The 22296-nt window shown below is 36.3% G+C and overlaps 1 protein-coding gene across 22 annotated transcripts in view; it reads left to right on the top strand.

The window, feature by feature from the left end:
* CCDC171 (coiled-coil domain containing 171) overlaps positions 1-22296 on the top strand; it is a 161685-nt gene that overhangs the window by 102600 nt on the left and 36789 nt on the right. For all 22 annotated transcript variants that reach the window (XM_077790231.2, XM_085566918.1, XM_085566923.1 and 19 more), the window contains one exon: positions 11342-11473. In XM_077790231.2, coding sequence (XP_077646357.2) covers positions 11342-11473 — 132 coding nt within the window. The remainder of the gene's footprint in view (positions 1-11341; positions 11474-22296) is intronic.

The raw sequence follows: 22296 nt of genomic DNA, 5'->3' as shown, positions 1-22296 counted from the left end.
TTTCATGATATTTTAAAGACAATTTTCAAATTGATAAATAATCTTAAGTGTTCTCTTTTACTTGCACAGTTTTGCCCTGGTATAGCATTATTTGAAAGTCCAGTAAAGCTTGTATATTAATTATTTAGGCAAAAGGACTGGTTTTAACTGTAGCTCTAGTTGTTGATTGTTTTATAGCTGTTTTTAGTCTAGAGCAACACAAAGCAAAATAACTGTTTTTATTGTCTTGGAGTGTTAATTTCCCTTATCACATCTTGAAGTCACAGCAACATGGGAATCTATTCTTCATTTTAGTTTCTGTGTTCACCAAAACTAATTTAATTTTCTGATATTTTTTAAAGTCTTTCTTTCCTTTAATGTTCAAGAAAGTGACAGAACCTAAAACTGTGTGTTTCAGCTGCAGCAAACTGTTAGTACAGACTGTCTGGCTTTTTTGCCCCCACCTGTTTCGTACTGGCTTGTTTTAAGCTTAACATCTCATGTCATGCAGAAAGTGTTGTGTTTTGCAGTAAGACATACATGTCTGTGGCATTCAGAATTTATTGTCTGAGATTGCAAGGTTACATTTTGGTTTTGAAAGCAATGCCATTATGTGCATTAAATTGAAGGATTGAAGGATTGGAGTGTTTGGGGAAAGTCTATAGAGAAGGCCACATTCTTGGTACTTATTAACCTGATGCAGTGAATTGATTGAGAAACAGCCATATTTTTTCTGAGAATTTTAGTTGCCATATTGCTTCTTAATTCTTGATGTACATAGTTGGTAGGCCCACATAGCACGTTAGTGAGTAGCAATTAATTTATCCTTTCTGGTTTGTCAACCTAAGGAATGAGGAAAACATAAGAATTAGAAATGTCAGGATGCTCCTTTCAGCAGGAACTAAAAAAATTGATTGCAAATCATTCAAAATTTGACATACTATTTCTCCTAGAAAAACAAAGAGAGATTATTGATTTTGTTTTGGATGTATCTGAAATGTAAATCCTACATCATAATGGTAACTAATTACCTAGCATTAATGAATATGTGTAAACTATAAAGTTTACACTGTTGGTCTTAAAGGGTTTCTCACACAGTAAAAAATGAGTACATGAAGAAATGGATTAGGTACTAGTAAAGGAACCATAAACCCTTCTTTCTCCACTAGAAATTCTGGGATTTACTTTTGTTTTAAGAAAGAAATCAAAAGAAAATGGGTAAAGTTCAGAATCAACTGAAGTTGGACAAGTACTGCTACTAACCGCAGCTTTACTTTGTTTGAAATTGAGTTTGAAATTGAAGGTTTTGATATTTCTGTGTTGATGTATTCATGAGCAAATATCCACAAAATTCCACTATATCACTTCAGGATCTGTATTATTAATTCATAATGCTAAATTTTTACTTACAGATCTCAGAGGGATTTTCCAGACATCCTTAGTAATCTTAGCTAGACTCAAGATAAGACAGTATACTCTGATCCATTAAAGTAGCCTCATTCCTCTCCATATTCTATCCCTACAAGAATTCCAGAAGTTAGAAGTGTAGATACTAGATCATCTGCCTTTGGATATACTGGGGTGTAACATTCAGCAAACAAAAGTAAGAGAAAGAGCTGAGGGAAACAATCTCTGGCATACTTCTAATATACCACTAGACCAGGGATCATTTACACTACTTTCTGCTCTGCACTGTGACTGGATGGATGGAACATCTAGTATCAAAATTTGACTTTGACAGAAAGTGCTTGGGCATGCTTGTGCCCAGAATGATTCTTTCAAGACCATTGTGGAGCTACCTTTTTAACCTTCATGAATATTTATGAAGCATAACTGTTGAAGAATGTGAGCACTGGCTATACTAAGAGAGAAAATGTTTTTAACAACTAGTTTCATGTCCTTCATAAATTACAAGAAGTTCTTTAGAAGGTTATTTTTTGTCTTACTCTGAGTCATGTCATATTAGCTATCTTTATCCTACTCCTGGAGCTGAATTATTTCCACAGAAGTTCCTGATCAAATAAGAGATCTTTCTTCATCTTATACCATCTAAATATTATGGACAAATACCTAAATGTGAAGTGAATGTTTTAAGAAATATAAAAAATCAAAACAGAATATCACCAAGAACAGAGACCTCAAAAGGATTATGGTTTGGTTCAGTTTTATTCTCAAAATACTGAAGATGACTAGAAGGTAATAGCAAAATAAAAACAGAAATGAATAAAATTTTACTGAAAGAGTGATGCAAGGAAATTCCATCTACTTGAAGTTCAAACATAAAGGGTTTTCTTAAAATGTCTTCTAATAAAAAGAAAAATAATTTAAGAACGTATCTTACTTTAAAATCCATGGGCAGTTCTTTTTTTATGTATGAAAAATAAGTTGTTTCATGAAACACTTTCCCCTCAAAAAGTTGAAGTTATTTTTGTTATATAATAAACCCTTGTTATGCTTGCTGTAAACGGGAAACTGTAATTCATTACTGGTAAACTGTATTCCATTACTAATTTCTTCTTTATTTCTTAATATTCTGGTTGTATAAATGGTATAAGAGACATTAAATCTATTAATTTCTATGACAAGATTCTTTAACATGTGTAGTTAATCATCTATTAGGTATGGTAGTAATACCAAGGTTGTGGGTTCAATTCCTGTATGGACCAGTTATTTAAGAGTGGACTTCATGATCTTTGTGGGTCCTTTCCAGCTCAGAATATTCTGTGATCCTGTAATCCCATCAGAGGAAGAAATAATTTTACACTATCTCTTCTAAAATCTTTTATTGCTTCTCAGTTTGAATGCTTTTTTTGGGCTAACCGTGGCCAGCAGCCATAGGCCCACCCAGATGCTCTCTCAGTCCTCCTCAAGAGAGCAGGGGAATGAAACAGGATGAGAAAGCTCATGTCTTGAGATCTAGGTAGAGACATTGCATAATATTCATCATCACAGATAAACCAGCTTACTTTGGGAAACTATTTTAATTTCTTTTTTGAAGTAGATTTGGAGAGATAGAAACAATTTAGAAATTAGCATTACCCTGCCTTTTAGTCTCAGCTTCACTTATGACTGCCCTGCTCATGCTGTGAGGCACAGCGGTTTGCAGTCAGTGCACACCAACTCCTCTTTTCTGTTCCTACATCCTCATGCTGTTTCCCTGCATCACTGTGGGCTTTCCATGTGGGCTGCCATCTTTCAAGAATATCTGCTTCAGTGTAGATTCTCCATGGACTTTAATTCCTTCAGGAACTATCTTGAAGGATTTCCTGGACCTGCTCTGGAATAGGCTCCTTCATGCAATATGATGTGGGTATGCCCCAGAATAGTCCTCTCTCTGTGCTATGAGGAAATACCTAATCCAGTGCCTTAAGCATTTCTGCCTCACTTCTCTGACTTAGATGTTCATTATTTTTGTTCCCTCCTTCTCTTCCTGAGTGGTGGGTTTTTCTCATTCTTAAATTCATTTTCACAGAGGGGCTTCCAGCAGGGCTGTGGGGCTTAGCTATGACCTATGGTGGGTCTGACACCAGAAGTGTCTGCAACCAACTTTGTCCTGCCCTCATTTGTCCTCACTTAGGCTGCACCTGGTTCACTGCTATAGCTGCCTTCTTTTCAGCCTGCCTAAATCCCTGTTCTCTACATTTAGGCGATGTTATACACCACCATAAGAAATAATTCCAGTGAGCTAGCCTTCAAAGTGACAGAAAATTGTTTTTTTCTCCTTGTATTCTTAAGTATCAAAATCTTGACAAGCTTAGTCTATCATAGTTTTCACCTGGTCATGGCTGTTTAGGATTTGCCTGTTTTAGCAGGTTAATAAAATACAACATGCTCACTGTTTTTTCCAATACCAATTAGCAACCTACTTATTCTGACACTTTGGGACATGCCAGGGATCAAAGCAGCTATCCTGTGTACTCCTTTCCTTCTGGCATTTGGTCAGAAGAATTAGTCTTCGTCCATTTCTGTAGTGCACTTCATTTCTGCTGATTGAAAGGTTCATATGCTAGCTAGCAGAACAACTTCCATGTAGACTTGTCAGCACTCATGCCTTGAAAGCCATCCACTGTTGTGTTTTATTGTTTCATTGCCACCCCTGTTGTCTCCTCTGAAATGCCCCTAATCTGTTTATGAGATCTGGGTCCCATGACTCTATCAGTTGAAAAATATATGAACACTGTATCATTCATCCCATAATATATTAAAAAAAAAAAAAAAAAAGACAGAACTATTTTTCTGTATCTAATTTAATGGTTTGGGTTCTTTTAATGCAGCACATATAATAGAGTTTTATAATACAGTTGGAGATAGGGTAGGGCCATTGAATACTTGAGAATTGGTAAGATTGTAGCAGTAGATTGTTATTTCTGATGTGACCCATAGCAATCAAATGCATTTCCTTATGATGACAGTTTTATGGCCTGCAAGGAATTAGTTTACAATAGGTCTAAGATAATATACAAGTGACTACATGGGAAAAAAAACCACTCAGTATAAGTGGCAATAATTGTTAGTTGCAGCAATAAGACCACAAATTAATCAAGTCCTGGAAGAAGAAAACAGTTATGAGACTTAAGTTAGCTATCTCAGTCAGACTCCAGTAGATATGACCTGACTCATTTCTGTCAGTTAACTGGAATCTATAGTCCATCATATTATTCAGTTTTCTCAATAATTATTTAAAAGCCCTCATTTTAGAGATCCTAACTTTTTTTTTTTTTTTTTTTTTTGCCTAACCTAATGAAACTCCCAAGCTGTTTTTTTTGTTTTTCTGTAAACATTAATATCAAGTGTGAAGCCTGCTTGTGTGTGTGTACTCAAAGTCTGTCCGTTACTGTGGTCCTGGATTGTTCTCAACAATCCTATCATAAGCCTATTGAAACAGCAAGTATGTGTACATGCAAAAAAATCACAAAGAAAACCCAGTTAGATTGTTAAAATTCTAAGTAACTTCTATAAGAAGTTTTCAGTAGGAAACCAACTATTATTTCTCTGTGGTAAGAAAAAAAATGCAGTAAAAAATATTAATTTTTTTCTCCTCTTCCATCTCAGATGAGTGCTTCTTTATTTCAGTGTTTGATGAATGACTTTTGTTTCCGCCTCCTAGCAATCTGACTTTCTTGATCCGTGTTCCTAAAGATCAGTTGTGCAGGACATACAGGTGTTAGCACAGCTGGCTTGCTGATGACAACTCTGTCCATATAGCTGTCTGGTGTGTCATCACTCATATTGTTCAGTGTCATTCTGACCTAGCCAAGCTAAAAATGGTACTCCAGCTCAAGAGGGATTTAAAAACCTTCACAAAGTAAAGATAAGACATTGCCGAAAGTCATATCCATGTACTTAACTGTTTTCAGTTTGGACATATCTAAGTAACTAATTTCAGGACGCATTTGTCTTTATCTTTTGGTTTTCTTTGTTGGTTTTTTGTTTTTATTTTGGGGGGATTGTTTGCTTGTTGGTTGAGGTGGGGTTTTTGTATTTTTGTGAGGTTTTTTTTTAAAGACTGAATACTGTATATAGTTTATCTTCAGTGAGGATAAATTGTTGTTTGGAGAATTGTGGAATTATTGAATACATTAACTATATTCTCTCCAGACATAGGTTCATTTTCAGCCCAAGGTCACTGAAATCTTTTCATAGGGTATGTATTATAGTGAGTATCTTGCAGCTGTAGAGAAGCTTAGGTGCTGTGGTCAACATTTGCAAAACCCAACTCTGGATCAAATTCTTATTCAACAGACCATGTAGGGTGTGTATGGAGTAATATGAGAAGGCTTGAATTAATCTTATAGGTAAGCCTGGGATGGTAGTCTGCTCTGAAAATTAATTTCCATAATCTTGACTAGTCTTGAAGGAAGGAAAAAAAACAAAAAAGAAAAAAGAAGGAAAAAAAAGCCAAACACACCCAAAACATCAGTATTAAGAGACATATCTCCTTTACACAAATACTGTTATTCAGTAATTAATGCTCTCTTGGAAACCATCTGTGAAATTGCTTGTTTTGTAATTAAATACAAATTTGTATGGCTGTAATCAGAAAGGATCACTGAATCACTATGCCAATACAGAAATTTTCAGTAGTTATTCTGTTGAGGTAAATATTTGGTATAATAATTGGCTACCTATAATATATAATAATAATAATAATATAATAATAATAATAATAATATAATAATACCTATAATAATGTATGGCTACCTACACTAAGGTATGTCAAAATGCTATTTAAACCTCCACTGTCAACAGAAGTCAGACCCTTGATTTTGAGGATGTATTTCTTCTTTTGATATATGAATTGCAATGATCTGATGGCTTTTAATGATGACACAAACCTAACTAATGGCCATGTAACAAGTATCCATTCAACTGTTTCCCTTTCTGTCATATAAGAAACTCTTGTCTAAGCAAAAAACATTGTGCTTTGGTGTAGTTTGGTTTTTATCCCTCTTGGGGGAAAAATAAGAAAGGTTTGATGGATGTTTTTGCAGTTCAGTTGACTAATTCGGTTCCAAATACCATTCCCCACCTCATGGTCTCTCTAATTGTGTCTATAATTTTCCAGTTTTTAGGGACTTGATTTAAAGTGCCTTCAGTTTAAGATATGGTGGTTAAGATATATGTTTAAGGGTGCTGTGGGAGGTACTTCTTTGGATATTACTTGTGCCAAATCCTGCTGCAAATAATTTGGTGTCTGTATTCCCTTAAATGGATAACGCTTAGATTAATCACTGTTTTCTGGAGAGCCCAAAGTATATGAATGTATAATGAGGAAAATAATCTGTATCAGCAGCTTACTTGAAGAACTACTGTTATCAAGACTATTCAGTATTATTGTTGGTGCAACTTCCTTCCTGTGTATTCATTTGTATTTTTAATATAGAGTAAGAAAACTTTATCAATTCATACTAAGTATGAAAAAAATAGGAAGTGTTCATGAAGGTTTAATTCTATCCAACAATGTATAAAGTATTATTCTTCTTAGTTTCATGATCATTTGTATAACACTATAAAAAAGACTACCCCATTCAAAGCAGTTACTGAGTAAGTTATTTCTGTTAAAATGCTTCCCTTGGCAAAGGATATGTCTAGTATGTGTGTGTGTTTTTTAAACATATGTAATATGGCCCCCACTCTACATGCTGCCCTGGAGGTATGGACACTACACAGCTAAATCAGCCACATACTTGCAAGACTGGTTAAGACTAAGATTTGCATTCAAACTGCTTTCTTCAACTTTAAAAAGTTCTCAACTAATTTTTGTCTGTTGCATGTCATGGGCAGAAAACATAGCAGCATGGTAGAAACCATGTTGCTTGTACTCTTTTAGAATGATTTCTGTATTTGCAGCTTCTGTTATATCAGCAATATTGTGTTCAGAGACAAACAGATTACATAACTCTTTTCCATTTGCTTATCACCTAATCACTGTGAATCTTGTTCTGCTCTTTAAATTGTAGATGATATGTTATTTTAAAAGTACTAGAAATGAAAGAAAAATTTATTTTTAATTACCAAAAAAAGTATTTTTAATGTAGAGTTGGTGAACTTTGAACTTATAAAATGTTCTCATATATAGCTTATATTTTAAGTTTATATCCAGAAATAATTTGATTTTATTTTCACCATAAGAAAGCACTGAATTAGGAACAAAACAAAAACTAAAATCTCATGTTTGTTGTACCACTCAGATAGCAACTGGGAAAAATATTAGGAAGGGCTGACCACATTCTAATACCATTTACAACTTCCTAGCATTTAGTATAATGTCTCTACTGGCATAACTGGATATACCACATCAAACTGTACATAGAAAAACCAAAGTAAGCACCGGAGTGGAGTGTAGACAAAACTATTAACTACCTGAGCAGCAGAAAATTTTAAAATACATTTTTGGACATGTAGAATTAGTCCATCAAATTCTACACCTTGGTTTGGTCAATAGTGTAACTTCAGTTTATTATTCAGTTTCAGCTTTGATCTGAATTAATGAGTACTTCATTGATTTTAAATTGAGTGGCTATAGTGTTGTCTTCTTTGTTGCTCTCCTAATTAATTGAAAAGTTAAACACTGTCATAAATCACTCTTCTCCTTTATTTTAAAATGCTATGAGTATTTTGGTAGAGTGTGGATTTGTGATTTTGCCTGTTTTTATATAGTATTTATATATGTCTAAACTGAAAAATGCAATGATCATATTTAGAAGCATGCTGTCACGACACTTAACTATACTCCATATAAAATCACTCTTGAAACTTTTCACAGTCTCAGCTAAAGCTTCACTAACAATGGATAAATAAAAATTTATATAATTTTCCTCCATATTAATTTTAGAATATAGGGAAGTGAAACTATATTTAGACATTTTTAATCATTGCAATAAGTCTGATTAGCTGATTAGGTGTTTTAGATTAACATAAAGCTCTCTAGCCTCAGAAGACTTTTAAGACAAATGGTCTTGCTTTAGATTTCATTTGTAAGAAAAAAAAGTCATTAAATAGAAAAAAAGCTCTGAAAATTGCAATTTAATTCAATGCAGCTTAGCTGCATAGGATGGTTCTTTTGCCTGTTGAGCTTCCAAAATACCCTCTTTTAAAAAAGAAATTAAATTACACATTTTATCTTTGCCTCTTGGTTCTGTAATGTAAATTTGTGAGTTTTTACTGCATTAGAGAATGAGGAAATAGTTTCCCAACTCCTGTTGTTTTGTATCTGGATCTCAAAAAGCCAACAGACAGAAGTTATTAAGTTAATTCTTTACTAAGATTTCATACAGATCTGGTCTCTCCTACATGAGTCCATACTGCCATGGCCAATACGGCTTTCCAGTCCTTCAATAGGTAGGCAGCTTGGAATGTTTTCACTTCTAGTGAAACAATATTGTGATATTTGTACAGCATACACCCAGTCTTTTGTTCTTACAATTTTCCCTGAACCCTCATGAATATTTTTCAAAAGGAAAAGTCCATATTAATTTTCAGTTCCTCAGTATGCATACTGATAAAGAGATGTAGTCTCTACAATCTAAGTATTTACAAACACAAAAAAGTATTTGTTTTGTTTTTTTAATTGTGAATCCTCATATCAAAAATCATAATGTTTAACAAGCTAATACATACTTTGTGATGTAGTGATATTAATTGCATTTGTATACCACAGTGCAGCCATTTTAAAAATGGGGTTTATATTTTATTGTTCAGTGAGTGTCAGACCTCAATACTGAAATAGAGAGTTTGAAACTAATAGGGTTAAAAGGACTTCTACTGTCTGTATTGTGTATATATTATACCTACATTGCTTATACATTGTTTTTTTCCCCCTAGTATTAGCAATCTGCTTTTGTACTTTGACATAGGGATTTCCCTTGTGAATTTTGTCACAGAAAAAAGAGAATCATCAATATCGCAGTTAAACTTGACTTTCAAAGCTAATAGTATCTCATTTGGGGGCTGAAATTTAATAAATTTTCTTTGATTCTGTTTGAGTTTTTAAACATCAAACAATGAATTGGCCAGGGTGCAGTAAAATATTTAGATCTATTGACTACGGTTCAGAAGGGTAGAAGGCAAAACACTGGTGGTTTGATGTTGATAAATTCTTAGTACCTTAATCCACATTAATGTTTTCTTTTATCTGTGTGCATACTGGCAGCAAAGACACTGAAAAGTTGCTGTGTATATAAGCTATAAAAATGTAAATTAAGTGTGTGCGTGTGTGTGTGCGTGTGTGCATGCGTGTGTATTTAAAGCAATGTATTTTGTTATATTCAACAAGGTTAACATCTGACCAGAATTACACATGCTGACAGAACACTCTAGAGAGTATGTTTGTTCCATAGGACTGTATATCCTGAACCTAGTGCACTATGTGTGCAAAAAAATGTGTAGAGGACCTTTCCTGTTATAAAAATTGCATCATAGTGCATATGTTTGGCAGCCACAGGTATTGACAGGAATTCTTTAGGTCAACTTGGGAAATGTAGGACTCCCTATTCCCATAGAACAGAGAAACGAATAAAATAAAATCTCTTCTTCTTTGTATCAGTAGATTTGCACATGCTTCTTTCAATCAGAGCAGATTTCAAAGGCTCTGCTATTATTTGAAATCTGTTCACACATAATCAACATTTTACAAGAATCTAATTTTGTAAGTGGTTACAGAAAAGTAATCTGGGACATAAAATGAATATATTTATGTTTTAATTCATGTTCAGTGCATTCTCTCAGGCAAGGCAGCCTCTAAAAAACCCTGGAATTTATTAAATAGTACTTAGTAAATGTTTATCTATTGTTTTGTGTGTATTTAGAATATACCCAGTATATGTTTTAGTAAACTATTTTTGCAGTATGTACTATTGCTCCTCAACAGATGCAGTGTATGACAAACGAATGGATTTAATCTGTTCGTTTGTACTAACATATATTTGTATGTCTGTCTGTCTGTGTAAGAACATCATCTGACGACTGGGACCTCCTGGAGGTGGACATTGTAAATTTTGTATTAAATAGAATGAAAAATGGATGTGCGGCATCATATGGCGTGTGTCTGCCGGTGGGAAGCACGCATTAGGTGCGAGAGACGGCCTGTCCGCGCTGCCAGGCGGGCGCACGACATGTCGCGATAGGCAGGGCAGCGCCGCGCCTCTGCAGAGCTCCGCGCCCGAGCACAAAGCGCGGGCGGCGCCGCCGCGCGGCCGGCAGGTGGCGCTGCGCGCCAAGGGCGCTGGGCCGAGCGCGGCCTGCCCAAGCCGCGCTGCGCCGGCGAGCGGCCAGTGCCTCCCGCCCTGCCCAGCCCGCAAAAACCTGCATGCCTCCCTTCCTCCCTCTTCCCCCCCTTGTTAATGGGAAAGCTACAGCTTAGTTCGTTTTGCTTTATTTGTGGATTATTCATTTTATTCTGACTTTTGGCTGAGTTGTTTCTTAATGAGACTTGTTCTGGAGGACTGATACCAGAGTAGGCAGATCTCACATGCCAGCTTCTCATTGATGTGATCACATGAACTTTTTAATTTCACAGCTCCTGTTTTTTTCAGTTACAAGTAAAATTACTGTTTCGTTTCTTACGAGGTTTTTACCGGCGACAGATCTGTGAAATGGATACACCAGCTGGGCTACAGAGCCCTTAGTGTCTTTTCTTCTCATTTCAGACCAGGGGAAGATGCTTTTTCTTCTTAACATTCTCTCCCAGCACTCTGAATTAGAGATTTATTTGCAACGAAAAATCAATTAGTCCTAAATTTATTCATGGATTTCAGGTCCAGCGATCAATGCAAGTCCACTCAGTGGGCTCAAGGGGACCCAGTTCATCCCAGTTAATGTGTCTGAAGGGGAATTACCATTGATGCTGTTTTTTTCCCTTTAGGTCAGAGATCAGGCTTTGCTGCTGTGTACTGCAGCAGCCACGAATGACTTCACCCTGGAGCTACCCAAACTGCACCTGGAGACCTTTTCAGAGGAAAGGCTGAAGGGCAGGCCAGAGGCTGCAGCATTTCAGGTTAGAGTCTAAAATAATCCTGTTTCTTGTTTTCATTTTTTTGCAACTGAGAACAAGAAGCTAGACTACTCTGAATGTGTGGAGAAGAAAAATGCATCAAAACAAATGTAGTCAACAGTTGAAAGAGAAATAATTTTCATATATACTGTTAGATGTGGTATTTCAGAGATTATGTGAACTTTTAATTTTGCAGGTATAATATTAAATAACTGACAGGGATATGACCATGGAAAAACACAAATTCTATATTTGAAAATTAATATTACTCTATCCCACTCCCCTTTCCTCTATGAAATTTAAGCAAGACAAGTAGAAATTATAAGCAGGGAAAAAAAAAACCCAAGCTTTCTATGTTGCTACGTGGTCAGTATCATATTTTTTCATATTTAAGTTTTAGAATTAACAGTGATCTTTTTAACTCATAATTTAGAAGAATCTGCTATTTGGAATACTTCAGTGCAGGAGCTGTTTTGTTTATGTAGGTTTAAATACTTATGTGTTTCAAAATAGTAATTTTATTGGGAGGAAACTGGGGAAGAGAAATAACTGACAATATACACGTCTTCAGTTGTGAAAACGGATTCTGTGCAATGCCTTTGTATTGTTTCTAAGTTTGTTGTGTCTTCTATATAAACTATGCCTTAGTCTTTATAGCTGCACAGATTACATTATCGTTAAAAGCAGAATATTTTGTTTTCCCAGTGAGAGAACAAAAGGCAGAGTGAGGACTTATTTCTTTCATTGTGCTCTTCTATCTGAATCAGAGAGAGTAAAGGCAGTCAAGCAAAGTGCAAGGATATGAGGGAATGCAAATATTGCACAATGTGTATACTTTTCTGTAGTAACCTTTTAAAATTTATTGTAGATTTTCAGTTCTAGATGCAGTATATAATTGCAGGAACAGTGTCACAAAACCAAACATTCAAGAAAGGCAGATGCTAAGCTGGAAATTTCTCACTGTTGCCCTTTTGCATGCATGTTTTTCAATATGAAAAATATTTAAATTGTGTATTATCATGTTTCCATAATAAAGGAGCAATACGTAACACCGTGAGATTCCTGTGCACTTTAGAAAGCACAGCTGTACATCTCTGGCAAAGGTTGGGCTGCAAATGCTTCCTCTTCTTCTAAAGTGGCAAAAATGTTCCACAGGTGCAACTTTATTCTACGAAGCTGTCACAGAAATCACCAGCTTTTAAATACCACTTTTCCAACTCAGAAGCCTGTTTGGTGATTCCTATTTTTGTTTTTTTTATCTCATCCCAACTTTCATACATTTCTGATCTTCCAATGATTGCAGAAGCATTTCCAAGATAGTCTGTTCTGTCATTATTTCTAAAAACAGAAACAGATGTATAAAAAGTTGCATTTCACATTTGAACAGAGTACTTACTTGTGCTATAGCTAACCCATAGTAATGCATGTGCTGCACTGGTAGTACAGTGATATAAACCCACTTTTTGTTTACCTGACAGCTTCAGTTACACTTGGTTACTCTGTGCATATACAAACAGCTCCAATTGTTCAGTTCGTATCACTGTGAGGTTCTTTTCTGCCTTTTTTTTCTCCTTTTCCCTTTTGCTTCTCTTTCTTCCTCTTCTCTCCCTACCTCTAGTTACATAGTGCTTTTTTGATAACTTTCTAAACACATTATAGATATTTTCTTATGGAATTTTCCTTTTTATAGCTGGGAGTCAGCTAATTGATGTTAATTCCATGTAAAACTACATTAAGAGCAATCCTGTAGTTTTGAATTAGGTAAACTGTGAGTAATCAGTTTATGGACACTTCTCTTTAAAACCAGTGGAATGGTTTGCCTGCATGTTCTCTAGAGCTGCTATAGTTGGTCTATGATAATTACAATTCAGTTAAAGGCCTTATTATTTACAAGTGTTAGACATCAGCTTTTTCTCAAGTTTAAATTTATTGGTATTTGATGGTATAATTTTTAAAACTGCATGAAAAATTGAGATACTAAATTAGACAGTGTGATAGGGATGAAGCACTGGCTATCGGAACTGTTGAGTACTAAGATGACATTGTCCTATTTTTATTATTCATGCATCGAGTTTGTAGTAGGTGGCTGAGATCATTAATTAATTGTATGTCCATTGGTCTGAGTGTTATCAGTTCATCATATAGAAGTGGTATGCATGTTTTAAAGGATGGCACCCTCTAGTTTTGACCTAAATGAAGTGAAATATTTGGAGACACCATTCTGTATATCTGTAGTCATTTGTTAAATTCTTGAGGACTGCAAAAGAAGTACTACAGTAGTTTGGAAATGTCACTTCAGTTGGATAAAAAATGAAAAAGGTATAATATCTCTAAGATTAAAATATGATTGCTATAGCTTTGAAAAAGTCTCACCTGATACTTAATTGCTGTGAAGAATGTTATGTCACGAAATTGTGCTATTTGTTTTTTAAGTTTGAAAGTGGAAAATTATAGTATTGTTTTCAAGCACCTGGAACACACTGAACACAGCATTTAAGGTGTGCTGTTCTGGCCATTCCCTAATGTTCCTACTGGAGACAAAAAGTGGAACCATATGTGAAGCCTCCTGTGAATATAGGATATAGGGTTAACAGGCAACTAAAATGACATGGTATTGCCAATTCTGGTAGTCTTGTTTGGCAGATGACTATTTAAATTAACCAGTAAAGATTATCAGCTCTTTCTAAAATATAAAGTTCAACAGTGTTACATCTTTAGAACAAGAATAAAATTACTTAATAATCTTATCACTCTCTTCTTTTTTTCTCTCACAGTAAAAGTGTGCATTCAGAAAACTAATACTGAATTGTCTCAAGTACTTTTACATCAAATATGTAATTGATACTAATGCCAAGCATTTTTACCTAAAGACAATTCATAAAGTCTCCAAATAAATACAATGAGATTTAAATGTTTATGTATAAATAATTCAGTACTGGTGCATTATCAGTTTACATTTCTTATGTTTGGAGAGGTAGACACAGAAGGCTAGAAACTGGTATGAAAGAAATTTCTTGAACCAAATTTAGGTACTTTAAAAACATATGTTAATGTTATGTTTTAAAGGAATTACAGTTGATTTGTGCTAAAATGACTTCTAAATATTTGTCAGTATGACCCAACCTATCTGAAGACATGACTCCAGATACAAGAAAATGTAAAAGGATCTGGGAGTGCTGGTTGACAGCGGCTTCACAAAAGCCAGCTTTGCCCATCTGGCCATGAAGGCAAATAGCATCTTGGCAATACTGTGTCCAGCAGAACCAGGTCAGGGATTGTCCCCTTGTGTTCGGCACTGGTGGAGGCCACACCTCAAGTGCTCTGTCCAGTTCTGGGCCCCTCCCTCACTCACTGGAGGACAGGCATTGAGGGGCTGGATTATGTCCAGAGAAAGGCAACAGAACTGGGGGAGGGTCTGGAGCATAAGTCTGTGAGGAGTGGCTGAAGGAGCCAGTGTTGTTTAGCTTGGAGAAAAGGAAGCTCAGGTGACACCTGTCCTGGTTGAAAGGACAGGCGTCTGCCAAGGAAGGCAGGAACCTCCCTTGGAATGGAAAATGTAACCCCCTCCTCTCCAAATTCTTACAACTTTGAAATTACGGGTTTTTCAGGCAAAGAATAGAAAAAGGAGTATCAGTTCTTTATTACTATGTATGTATGTGTACAATAAGACACACAAGCACCAGCAGCCGCTGCGGACCCAGCAGAGCCCAGACCCGCTCCCGGCGCTCCCGCCGCCGCAGGCGCCGCCCGCGGGTGCAGCTCCGGGCGCGGCCAGCAGGGGCGCTGCCGGCTGCCGGCGGCAGGGCGGGTGCGGTGCCTCCCCGCGGCTGCAGGGGGCGCTGCGGCGCGCAGCCCTCAGCGGGTCATGGCGGCCAGGGTGGCCACCAAAGACTCCAAAGCAAAGACTCCAGAGCCGTGGCAGGAGCTGTGGGACTCCCGGCGAACGTGGGGTGTCAGGTTAAAGCGTAGCAAAAAGCCCGAAGCAGTGGCAAACAGCAGCGCTGGGCAGTGGCAGGCAGTCTGCTGCAGGCAGCTGCCACGAGCCGCCAGAGTCTCCCTCCAGGAAAGGATTGGGTGTTGGGGTCCCCTTCCCAGTGAGGCCAGAGGTTGGAGAGGTTCCAGTTCAACAGCTGCTCTTGCACCCATGATAAGGAGATGTAGGGAAAGACAACAGCTCTGCAGTGAATCCTCTGGCCCCAACAGTCCGGCATGAAAACCACACTGCTCGGATCCCAGGAGGGAGAGAGCTGGAGCAAGGCATGGGCCCAGCCCCTCAACCCCAGCCAAAATCTGCTATTTCTGCACTTCACAAAAGAAAGCCCCTCAGCCAAGAGACAAGCAGCGAAACCTTCCCTCTCCTCCTCCTTCCAGCCACATCCTTTGTCTCTTAACTATTGTCATTATCATCCCTTAGGCAACAAATGGGAGAAATATTTGTGGGAGAAATTAAAAAAAATCAAAAACTCCTAACCTCTGACACCTCATTGCTCTCCAAAGCTACCTGAAAAGAGATTGTAGTCAGATTGTATTCAGTCTCTTCTCCCAGGCAACTAGCAACAGGACAAAAGGACATAGGCTCCAACTCTGCCTATGGAGTTTCATGTTGGACATCAGAAAGGTGGTAAGGCATTAGAATGGACTTACCAGGAATATGGTGGAGTCACCATCCTTGGAGGTGTTCAGAGACGAGCTGGATGTGGCACTTGGTGCTATGGTTTGTTGGTGTGGTGGTGTGGTCAAGGGTTGATGGAGGTCTTTTCCAGTAATAACAATTCTGTTTTTCTCTCCTCCAGGGGGGTTTGACATGGCTAAGTTTTCACTTTGTCTTGCCTGTCTCTGCCTGTCTCTGTTTTGTTTCTCTGCGCCACACGCTCTCGTGCTCTGCTGCCTGTCCACATGTCCTCTCTGCCCACTGTTTACTGCATGCATGCCCTCCTGGCTGTGCACTTGCTGCTGTGGGCACACTGACCACGTGCACCCACTCTCTGGTGCTCTTGCTTTCCTTCTCCCTGCATGCCTGCTCTCACTGTGCTATGGATTCTTGAGCTTTCCTTCAGTCAGTCTCTGTGTGCTACTCTGCCTGGGTCTTGCTCTCTCTTCTGCTTCCTGTGCCTCTTTCCCACTCTATCTTGCTTGCTTTGAATCAGTCTCTCTGTCCCTCCTGTCTCTTTGCCTCTCCCTTCCACCTGCCCCATCTGTTTGTTCAGGTTAAGGAAGAAGCCCACATGGGATTTTTATGGACTTCTTTGCTGTTGTTAGGTGTTTTGAAGGAATTTAAAATGAAAAGTGCAGTAAAAAAAATGAAGGCGTATAGCTTTAGTAGTAATATAGTCAAATACTGACATATCTTCAGTGTTAACATATAATCATTATAAATTTAGGAAGAAGTAGGTTCTTACCATTTATGTATTCATGCATGATTTAGTCATGCATTATCTAATTGTGCTGTAGGTCCACTTTTTCTAATTAATTGGACAAACAAATGTAGCTTTAGGAGCTTCCTAATTTGTATTTATTTTCACTTGTTTATTAATTTTAGATTTATGCTTGATAGATTAGATAGTGAAAGACATGCATAATTCTGGTGATAATTTTCCTCTAAATAATAAACACTTCTTCATTTCTGTGTTCACTTGTCAATAAAAAAGTTCTTACCGAATTGAGGAAGCAAGTAATTTCAAAGGTAACCTTATGATTCTGTTATTAGATCTTACCCTGTGTGTAGGGCTTGTCTTTCAGACAAAAATCAGTTCTGGTAAGAGGACATAATGAGATGAATTAATTGTAGAGCAGCTGCTTAAGACCAGTATTACTAGTATTTTAAATCTTGTACTTCTGCTTTAAAGTTTTTTTTTTTCCTTTTATTAAGTTGGCTTTTAAAACAAAAATTCTCTTAATACTTTGGAAAGAAGAAATGATATTTAGAGTCTCAAAGATGCATTCTGCTTACTCTTGTATTGTTTTATTTTTACTTACATTTATTACTTCTATTTTTACACTGTTTCACCAAAGTAGAAACTATCAATTGAATTATAAAGGCCAGATTGGTCCCTTCTTTGGTATCAGATTGTTGTTTCTTGTCAGGTAAAACTGGATCTTCATTGTTTGGGAAATAAGCAATTGCTATCAACAGCAGCTGGGCTGCCCTCCCACCTCCAAAAGTACTAATTTCTTTGTCTGCTCTCCAAAAGGACTACTTTCATAACTAGTGTCAAAATGTGGTGCTTCTCACTGACCACAAGCTTGTCTAAAATATACCATTTAAAGAGAAAAGTGATTCTTTATTACTCTACTGCTACTTTACACTTGCATTTTGAATTGAAATACTCATAAAAAAGTAAATGTTTCAAAAGTGTTAGAGTGGGGCAACACCTCTTGCAAACCTGACCTTTTGGAAACTTCAGTCTATCAAATACAAACTTGGTGTATAAAGTTAAGCAATGATTGACAGCTAAATAAAGTCTGAATAACCAGATTGAAGACAAGTATAGTGGAGAACTCTAATTTAATCTTCTTGAAGGAGTTCAGCTGGTATCTGGTATATGTTGTGTCATGCTGCTAAATATTTAGAAGCCATAATTCTGCAATATGGCTGTAATAATTACTTTAAAACATAATATTAATATTTTATATTAGAAAAATAATGTTTAAAATGTTAATAAATGAGACATTTTTTAAATACCCAGTGATGTTGGAAATTTGCCTTCTATAATTTGAATTTCACACTGTTTCTCCTTTCTGCCACTTAACTGCTCAACTTCCTTTCCTCTTCACAGCACTTCTGTCAGCAGTTTTTTTTCCCTCTCCCGTACACGCCATCTCTCCTTCCCTTATTTCTTTGCTCCTTATCATTTGCCTCTTTCCCTCAGTTTTTATGCCACCCTTGCACTTCTTTATTTCTTCAGTTGCCTTTCTTCATCCTATGAAATTAGGACAGATTATACGAAGAGCCTTCTCAGAGGGTTTTGTAATTAAATGGAACATTCTTGCACTCCAGCCATGCTAAGTCTTGGCTTTATGGACCATAAATATCAAAGTAAGTGTCTGTAATCACCAATTAATCAAATTAATTACTGAATTAATCAGTTAATTACTGAAAACTCTCTTTGTGCCTGTGACACTACTAATTCTTGACCAGCCTCTTTTGTAAGCACTATCAGTTTTATAAAAGCTTTGCAGCTAAGGTGATTATTGTGATTATCTTTAATGCCAAAGTTAGTATATAATCATTTAACCTTTCAGTACCCTTTCTCAATGGAAAGTTTACTTTTTTGGCTTTATCGTGCAATCATGTAGCTATCTGTCCACTTAGAATTTTTCATTTATTTATATCTGTTGCATGTGGGTCATGTAATAGGAATTATCTGTGCTAATAAACAAGAAAACTCTTTAAGAATTATGTAAAATATGATCTTAATTAACTAAGTTTTTTAATTTAGTTTTGCTTCTGCTTGTAATCCTGGGATTTTTTTCACCTGGTTACTAGGTTGCTGCATGTTGTAGCAGGATGTATCTTCCCTGTTTGCTACGCACTATCCTTTCATGAGAAAAATTACTCTAGAGTCATGGTGATCTCAATATGCTTCAGTCCGTAAGAGCAGACTGCTAACAGCAGTAATTGAAAAATAAAACATTATTTAATCACAAAGATATCAAATATAGTTCTCACAACACCTTGTTAGGAAGATATTTTTACTTCAGAAATCCTCTTTCGGAACTGTATGGGTTTATCTGTGCACAGCATCTTCAGAAAAGGGGTAGTTTTCACAGATTGCAACAGTGTAAATTTGTGACTATTTTTTAGAGAGTGTGTACTGTGTACCATTGCAGACAAGTCCATTAAGAAGCATAGATGTTTAATTGCTGGTAATCATGTGGGTTACAAATTAAATTCATGAAGTGAAATACATAATGATTGGAATTGTCTGGAGTCTTAATTTTTTTGTACTGGGTCTTTTATTTTCAAAAATGAAAATAATGCTGAGTAAGTGAGCCTAAGCAAGAGAACTTAATAATAGACTATATTACACAAATGTTTAAGTAGCAGAAACAGAATCAGAGTATTTTCTATTCTTGTATTAAAAAAAAAACCTTCTTGCTGAAATGCTGAGACTTTTCTTTAGTCTTTTTTTTAATTTCCTTATCTGCTTAGTAGTCCATTATTATAAAACATATGTCTCCTTATTATATTTTTTCTTACCCATTGCTTACAGAGTAAGAAAAAAATATTAAATATTACACTATATTAGTACAATAATTTTGTAATGGAATAATGGGAGACATTTCTGCCCAGATACTGCATTTTGGTGGACCTTGTAGTTAAAGACTTGGAAGAGTAAGGGTTATCTACAACTTGAGTGAGTTTATTATGGCTTAGTGATTTGCTGATTGATTTCATTTGCTGTCAGTTAAGGCTCTCTTAATGTCAAGCTTTCTTTGCATAATGCCTTGAAATAAAGACTGAAGAAGATTTTTCAGATTGATGCTGCTTATATAAACTGACCTTGACTTGCCCTTCTGCATGACAATATAAGTGACAGTAGTTAGACAAAAATATAGGATTGAATATGCAACTTAAGGATTAAGAAAAATACAGTAAACCTTTCAGAATATAAAACTAGGCATAAAAACCAGGCTGTTCTCTTATTTCCACACTTATCATGTATTGAAGAAGTAGACTGGGGTAGCATCCCATATGCTATACAACTGAGGTAAAAATTCGCAGAGGATCATTTTGAAAGTATTAAAAGTTAAACTGTTTTGTTTTACCAGATTCTAACAATTGGTCACTAGTTAATTTTGGTGGGGGGTTTTGTTGAGAATTTTGGTGGTGTTTTGTTGTTAGTGGTGTTTATTTCTTTTTTTTTTTTTTTTTTTTTTTTTTTTGGAAGAAAGTGTTGTATAAATTTTGGCCTAAAAATCCACATACGTTATTACCTGTAAATTTTAGTTTTTACATTTTGCAGGAATTTTAGCAAGCTATTCTGAAGCTCTTGTCTTGAATTTTCATTTACTGGATTCATTGCTTTTCTAGTGATATGTGTTGGTAGTATTCTAGGATCACAAGTTCCAACATTATTTTGGATTGTGAAAAGCACAAATTCTTGGGATTCATAATATCTTTGCTATAGGTGTCCCAGGACTAATACACTTTAAGTAGGGTACTCAGTACTTGTCCATTGCAGTCCCTAATTTCATTATATGATTTTAGAACTCTCCCTTCATTATGGTCTCTTCTCTCATTTTTGATCTCTCCCAGTTAAACGCAAAAAGATGTTAAGAAATTAGGGGTTGAGGAGAGAATGGGGACAGCTGGAGAGTGCTCTAATAAATGGAAATAATTAGAACTTTGGAATGTGGAACTGTTTAAACCTGAATAATAAGGATATGCAGACTGCATGTTGGCAAGTTTGCATACAAAAGATTGGATCTTCTGTGGCTTTTAAGATGATAATATCCATGGAATGACGAAAATTTGTTTATCCTCCTGGAATTTTGATAGAACTTAAGATTCCTCTGGATTGCTTCAATATCAGGATCTTTTGTGGTAAAAGAGCAGTTCTAAACTAAAGATCAGAAGGGAAGACTAGTCCCTTCCACTTGTGTGGGTGAATTTATGATGTACATTTAATGCTTGAAGACTGTATTTAAGTTCTGATATCTCTCTGTTAAGTGGCAGATTGTTCTTTTCCACTACCAGCACCAACTGGTGGATCCCCCTCTTTCTCTTCATCGTAATTGACAAATTCTAAAGTGAGAGACCAGAGAGCAAAGCCTCCTGCCATTGCCACAGTGTATAGTGCCAGCCTTTCCCTGCATCCAGTTTTCTCATCTCAGATATTTTTGGTTTTTGGTTAATATTGTGCAAGCAAAAAATTAAAAGTTTACATTCTCGAGTTTTTACACATGCTTGTAAAGACCACAGGACTGGGTTTTGAACAGAGATTCCCCTACATGTCAAAAAGTGATGTTAGCCTGGACCTTGGAAAAGGTCACTGTCCTAGATGCTCAGTTTTTTCTGTCTTATTCCTCATGTGACTTGCTGCAAATTTTACTCCTTTGGGAAATAGACTTTGGGGCTGAATAAACATTTTATGTCTAGAGGGCACATAGAATAGCAGTAAACTGGTTGTCCCTGCTTAAAAACAGATTGGACAGGGAAAAAGACAAAAAAAAAAAAAAAAAAAAAGAGTATAAGAAACAGTGTTAAAATGTATCCAGAAGTGTTCCTAGCCTTCACCATTTTAACTGACAGATCTTCTGAAAATAGTAGAAATCATCTGTAGTTTCAAGAGTTTGTAAGCTATAGAAGTGATTTTTCTGTTACCAACATTCATAGACACAATTACTCATAAATTACCTAACTACAAGTAAGGGTCCAACTCTGAAAAATGGATAGAGGAAATAGTAATTCATTAATCAGAAGTAGTTTGAAAAGTGCCACTTTTTTGGGTCTTTTTAAGTTAGGATGGCCTAAGTTATTTAGGCCTTTCACTTAGGATTCACAGATAAGAACCAGCTGCTTTTGATGATCTATCAGTAAGGTCATTACCCAAGTCCGTGATACTGCAATGCCTGCAGTCATTACCAAATTCAGTAGAAAGATTAGAAGGGGTTTTCTCAATGTCATTACAACACCTGTGATATGGGATGTTTTACTTCTGCCTCTAAAGTATACTCTAAAGTATTAATACTAAAGTATCAGTGAATAATACTTTATGCTTTCTAGGCAAACTTATCTCAACAGTGCCTATCCTCCTTAGTTTTCTCCTTTCATGGTTGCTATAAACATCCAGTTTTATAAACATAATTCAGAAAGTCACTTT

Source organism: Lonchura striata, chromosome Z, assembly GCF_050655825.1.
Source record: "Lonchura striata isolate lonStrDom1 chromosome Z, ASM5065582v1, whole genome shotgun sequence".
Lineage (NCBI taxonomy): Eukaryota > Metazoa > Chordata > Aves > Passeriformes > Estrildidae > Lonchura > Lonchura striata.
The sequence above is the reverse complement of the archived record's forward strand: the minus strand, read 5'-3'. Positions and strand labels throughout refer to the sequence as shown.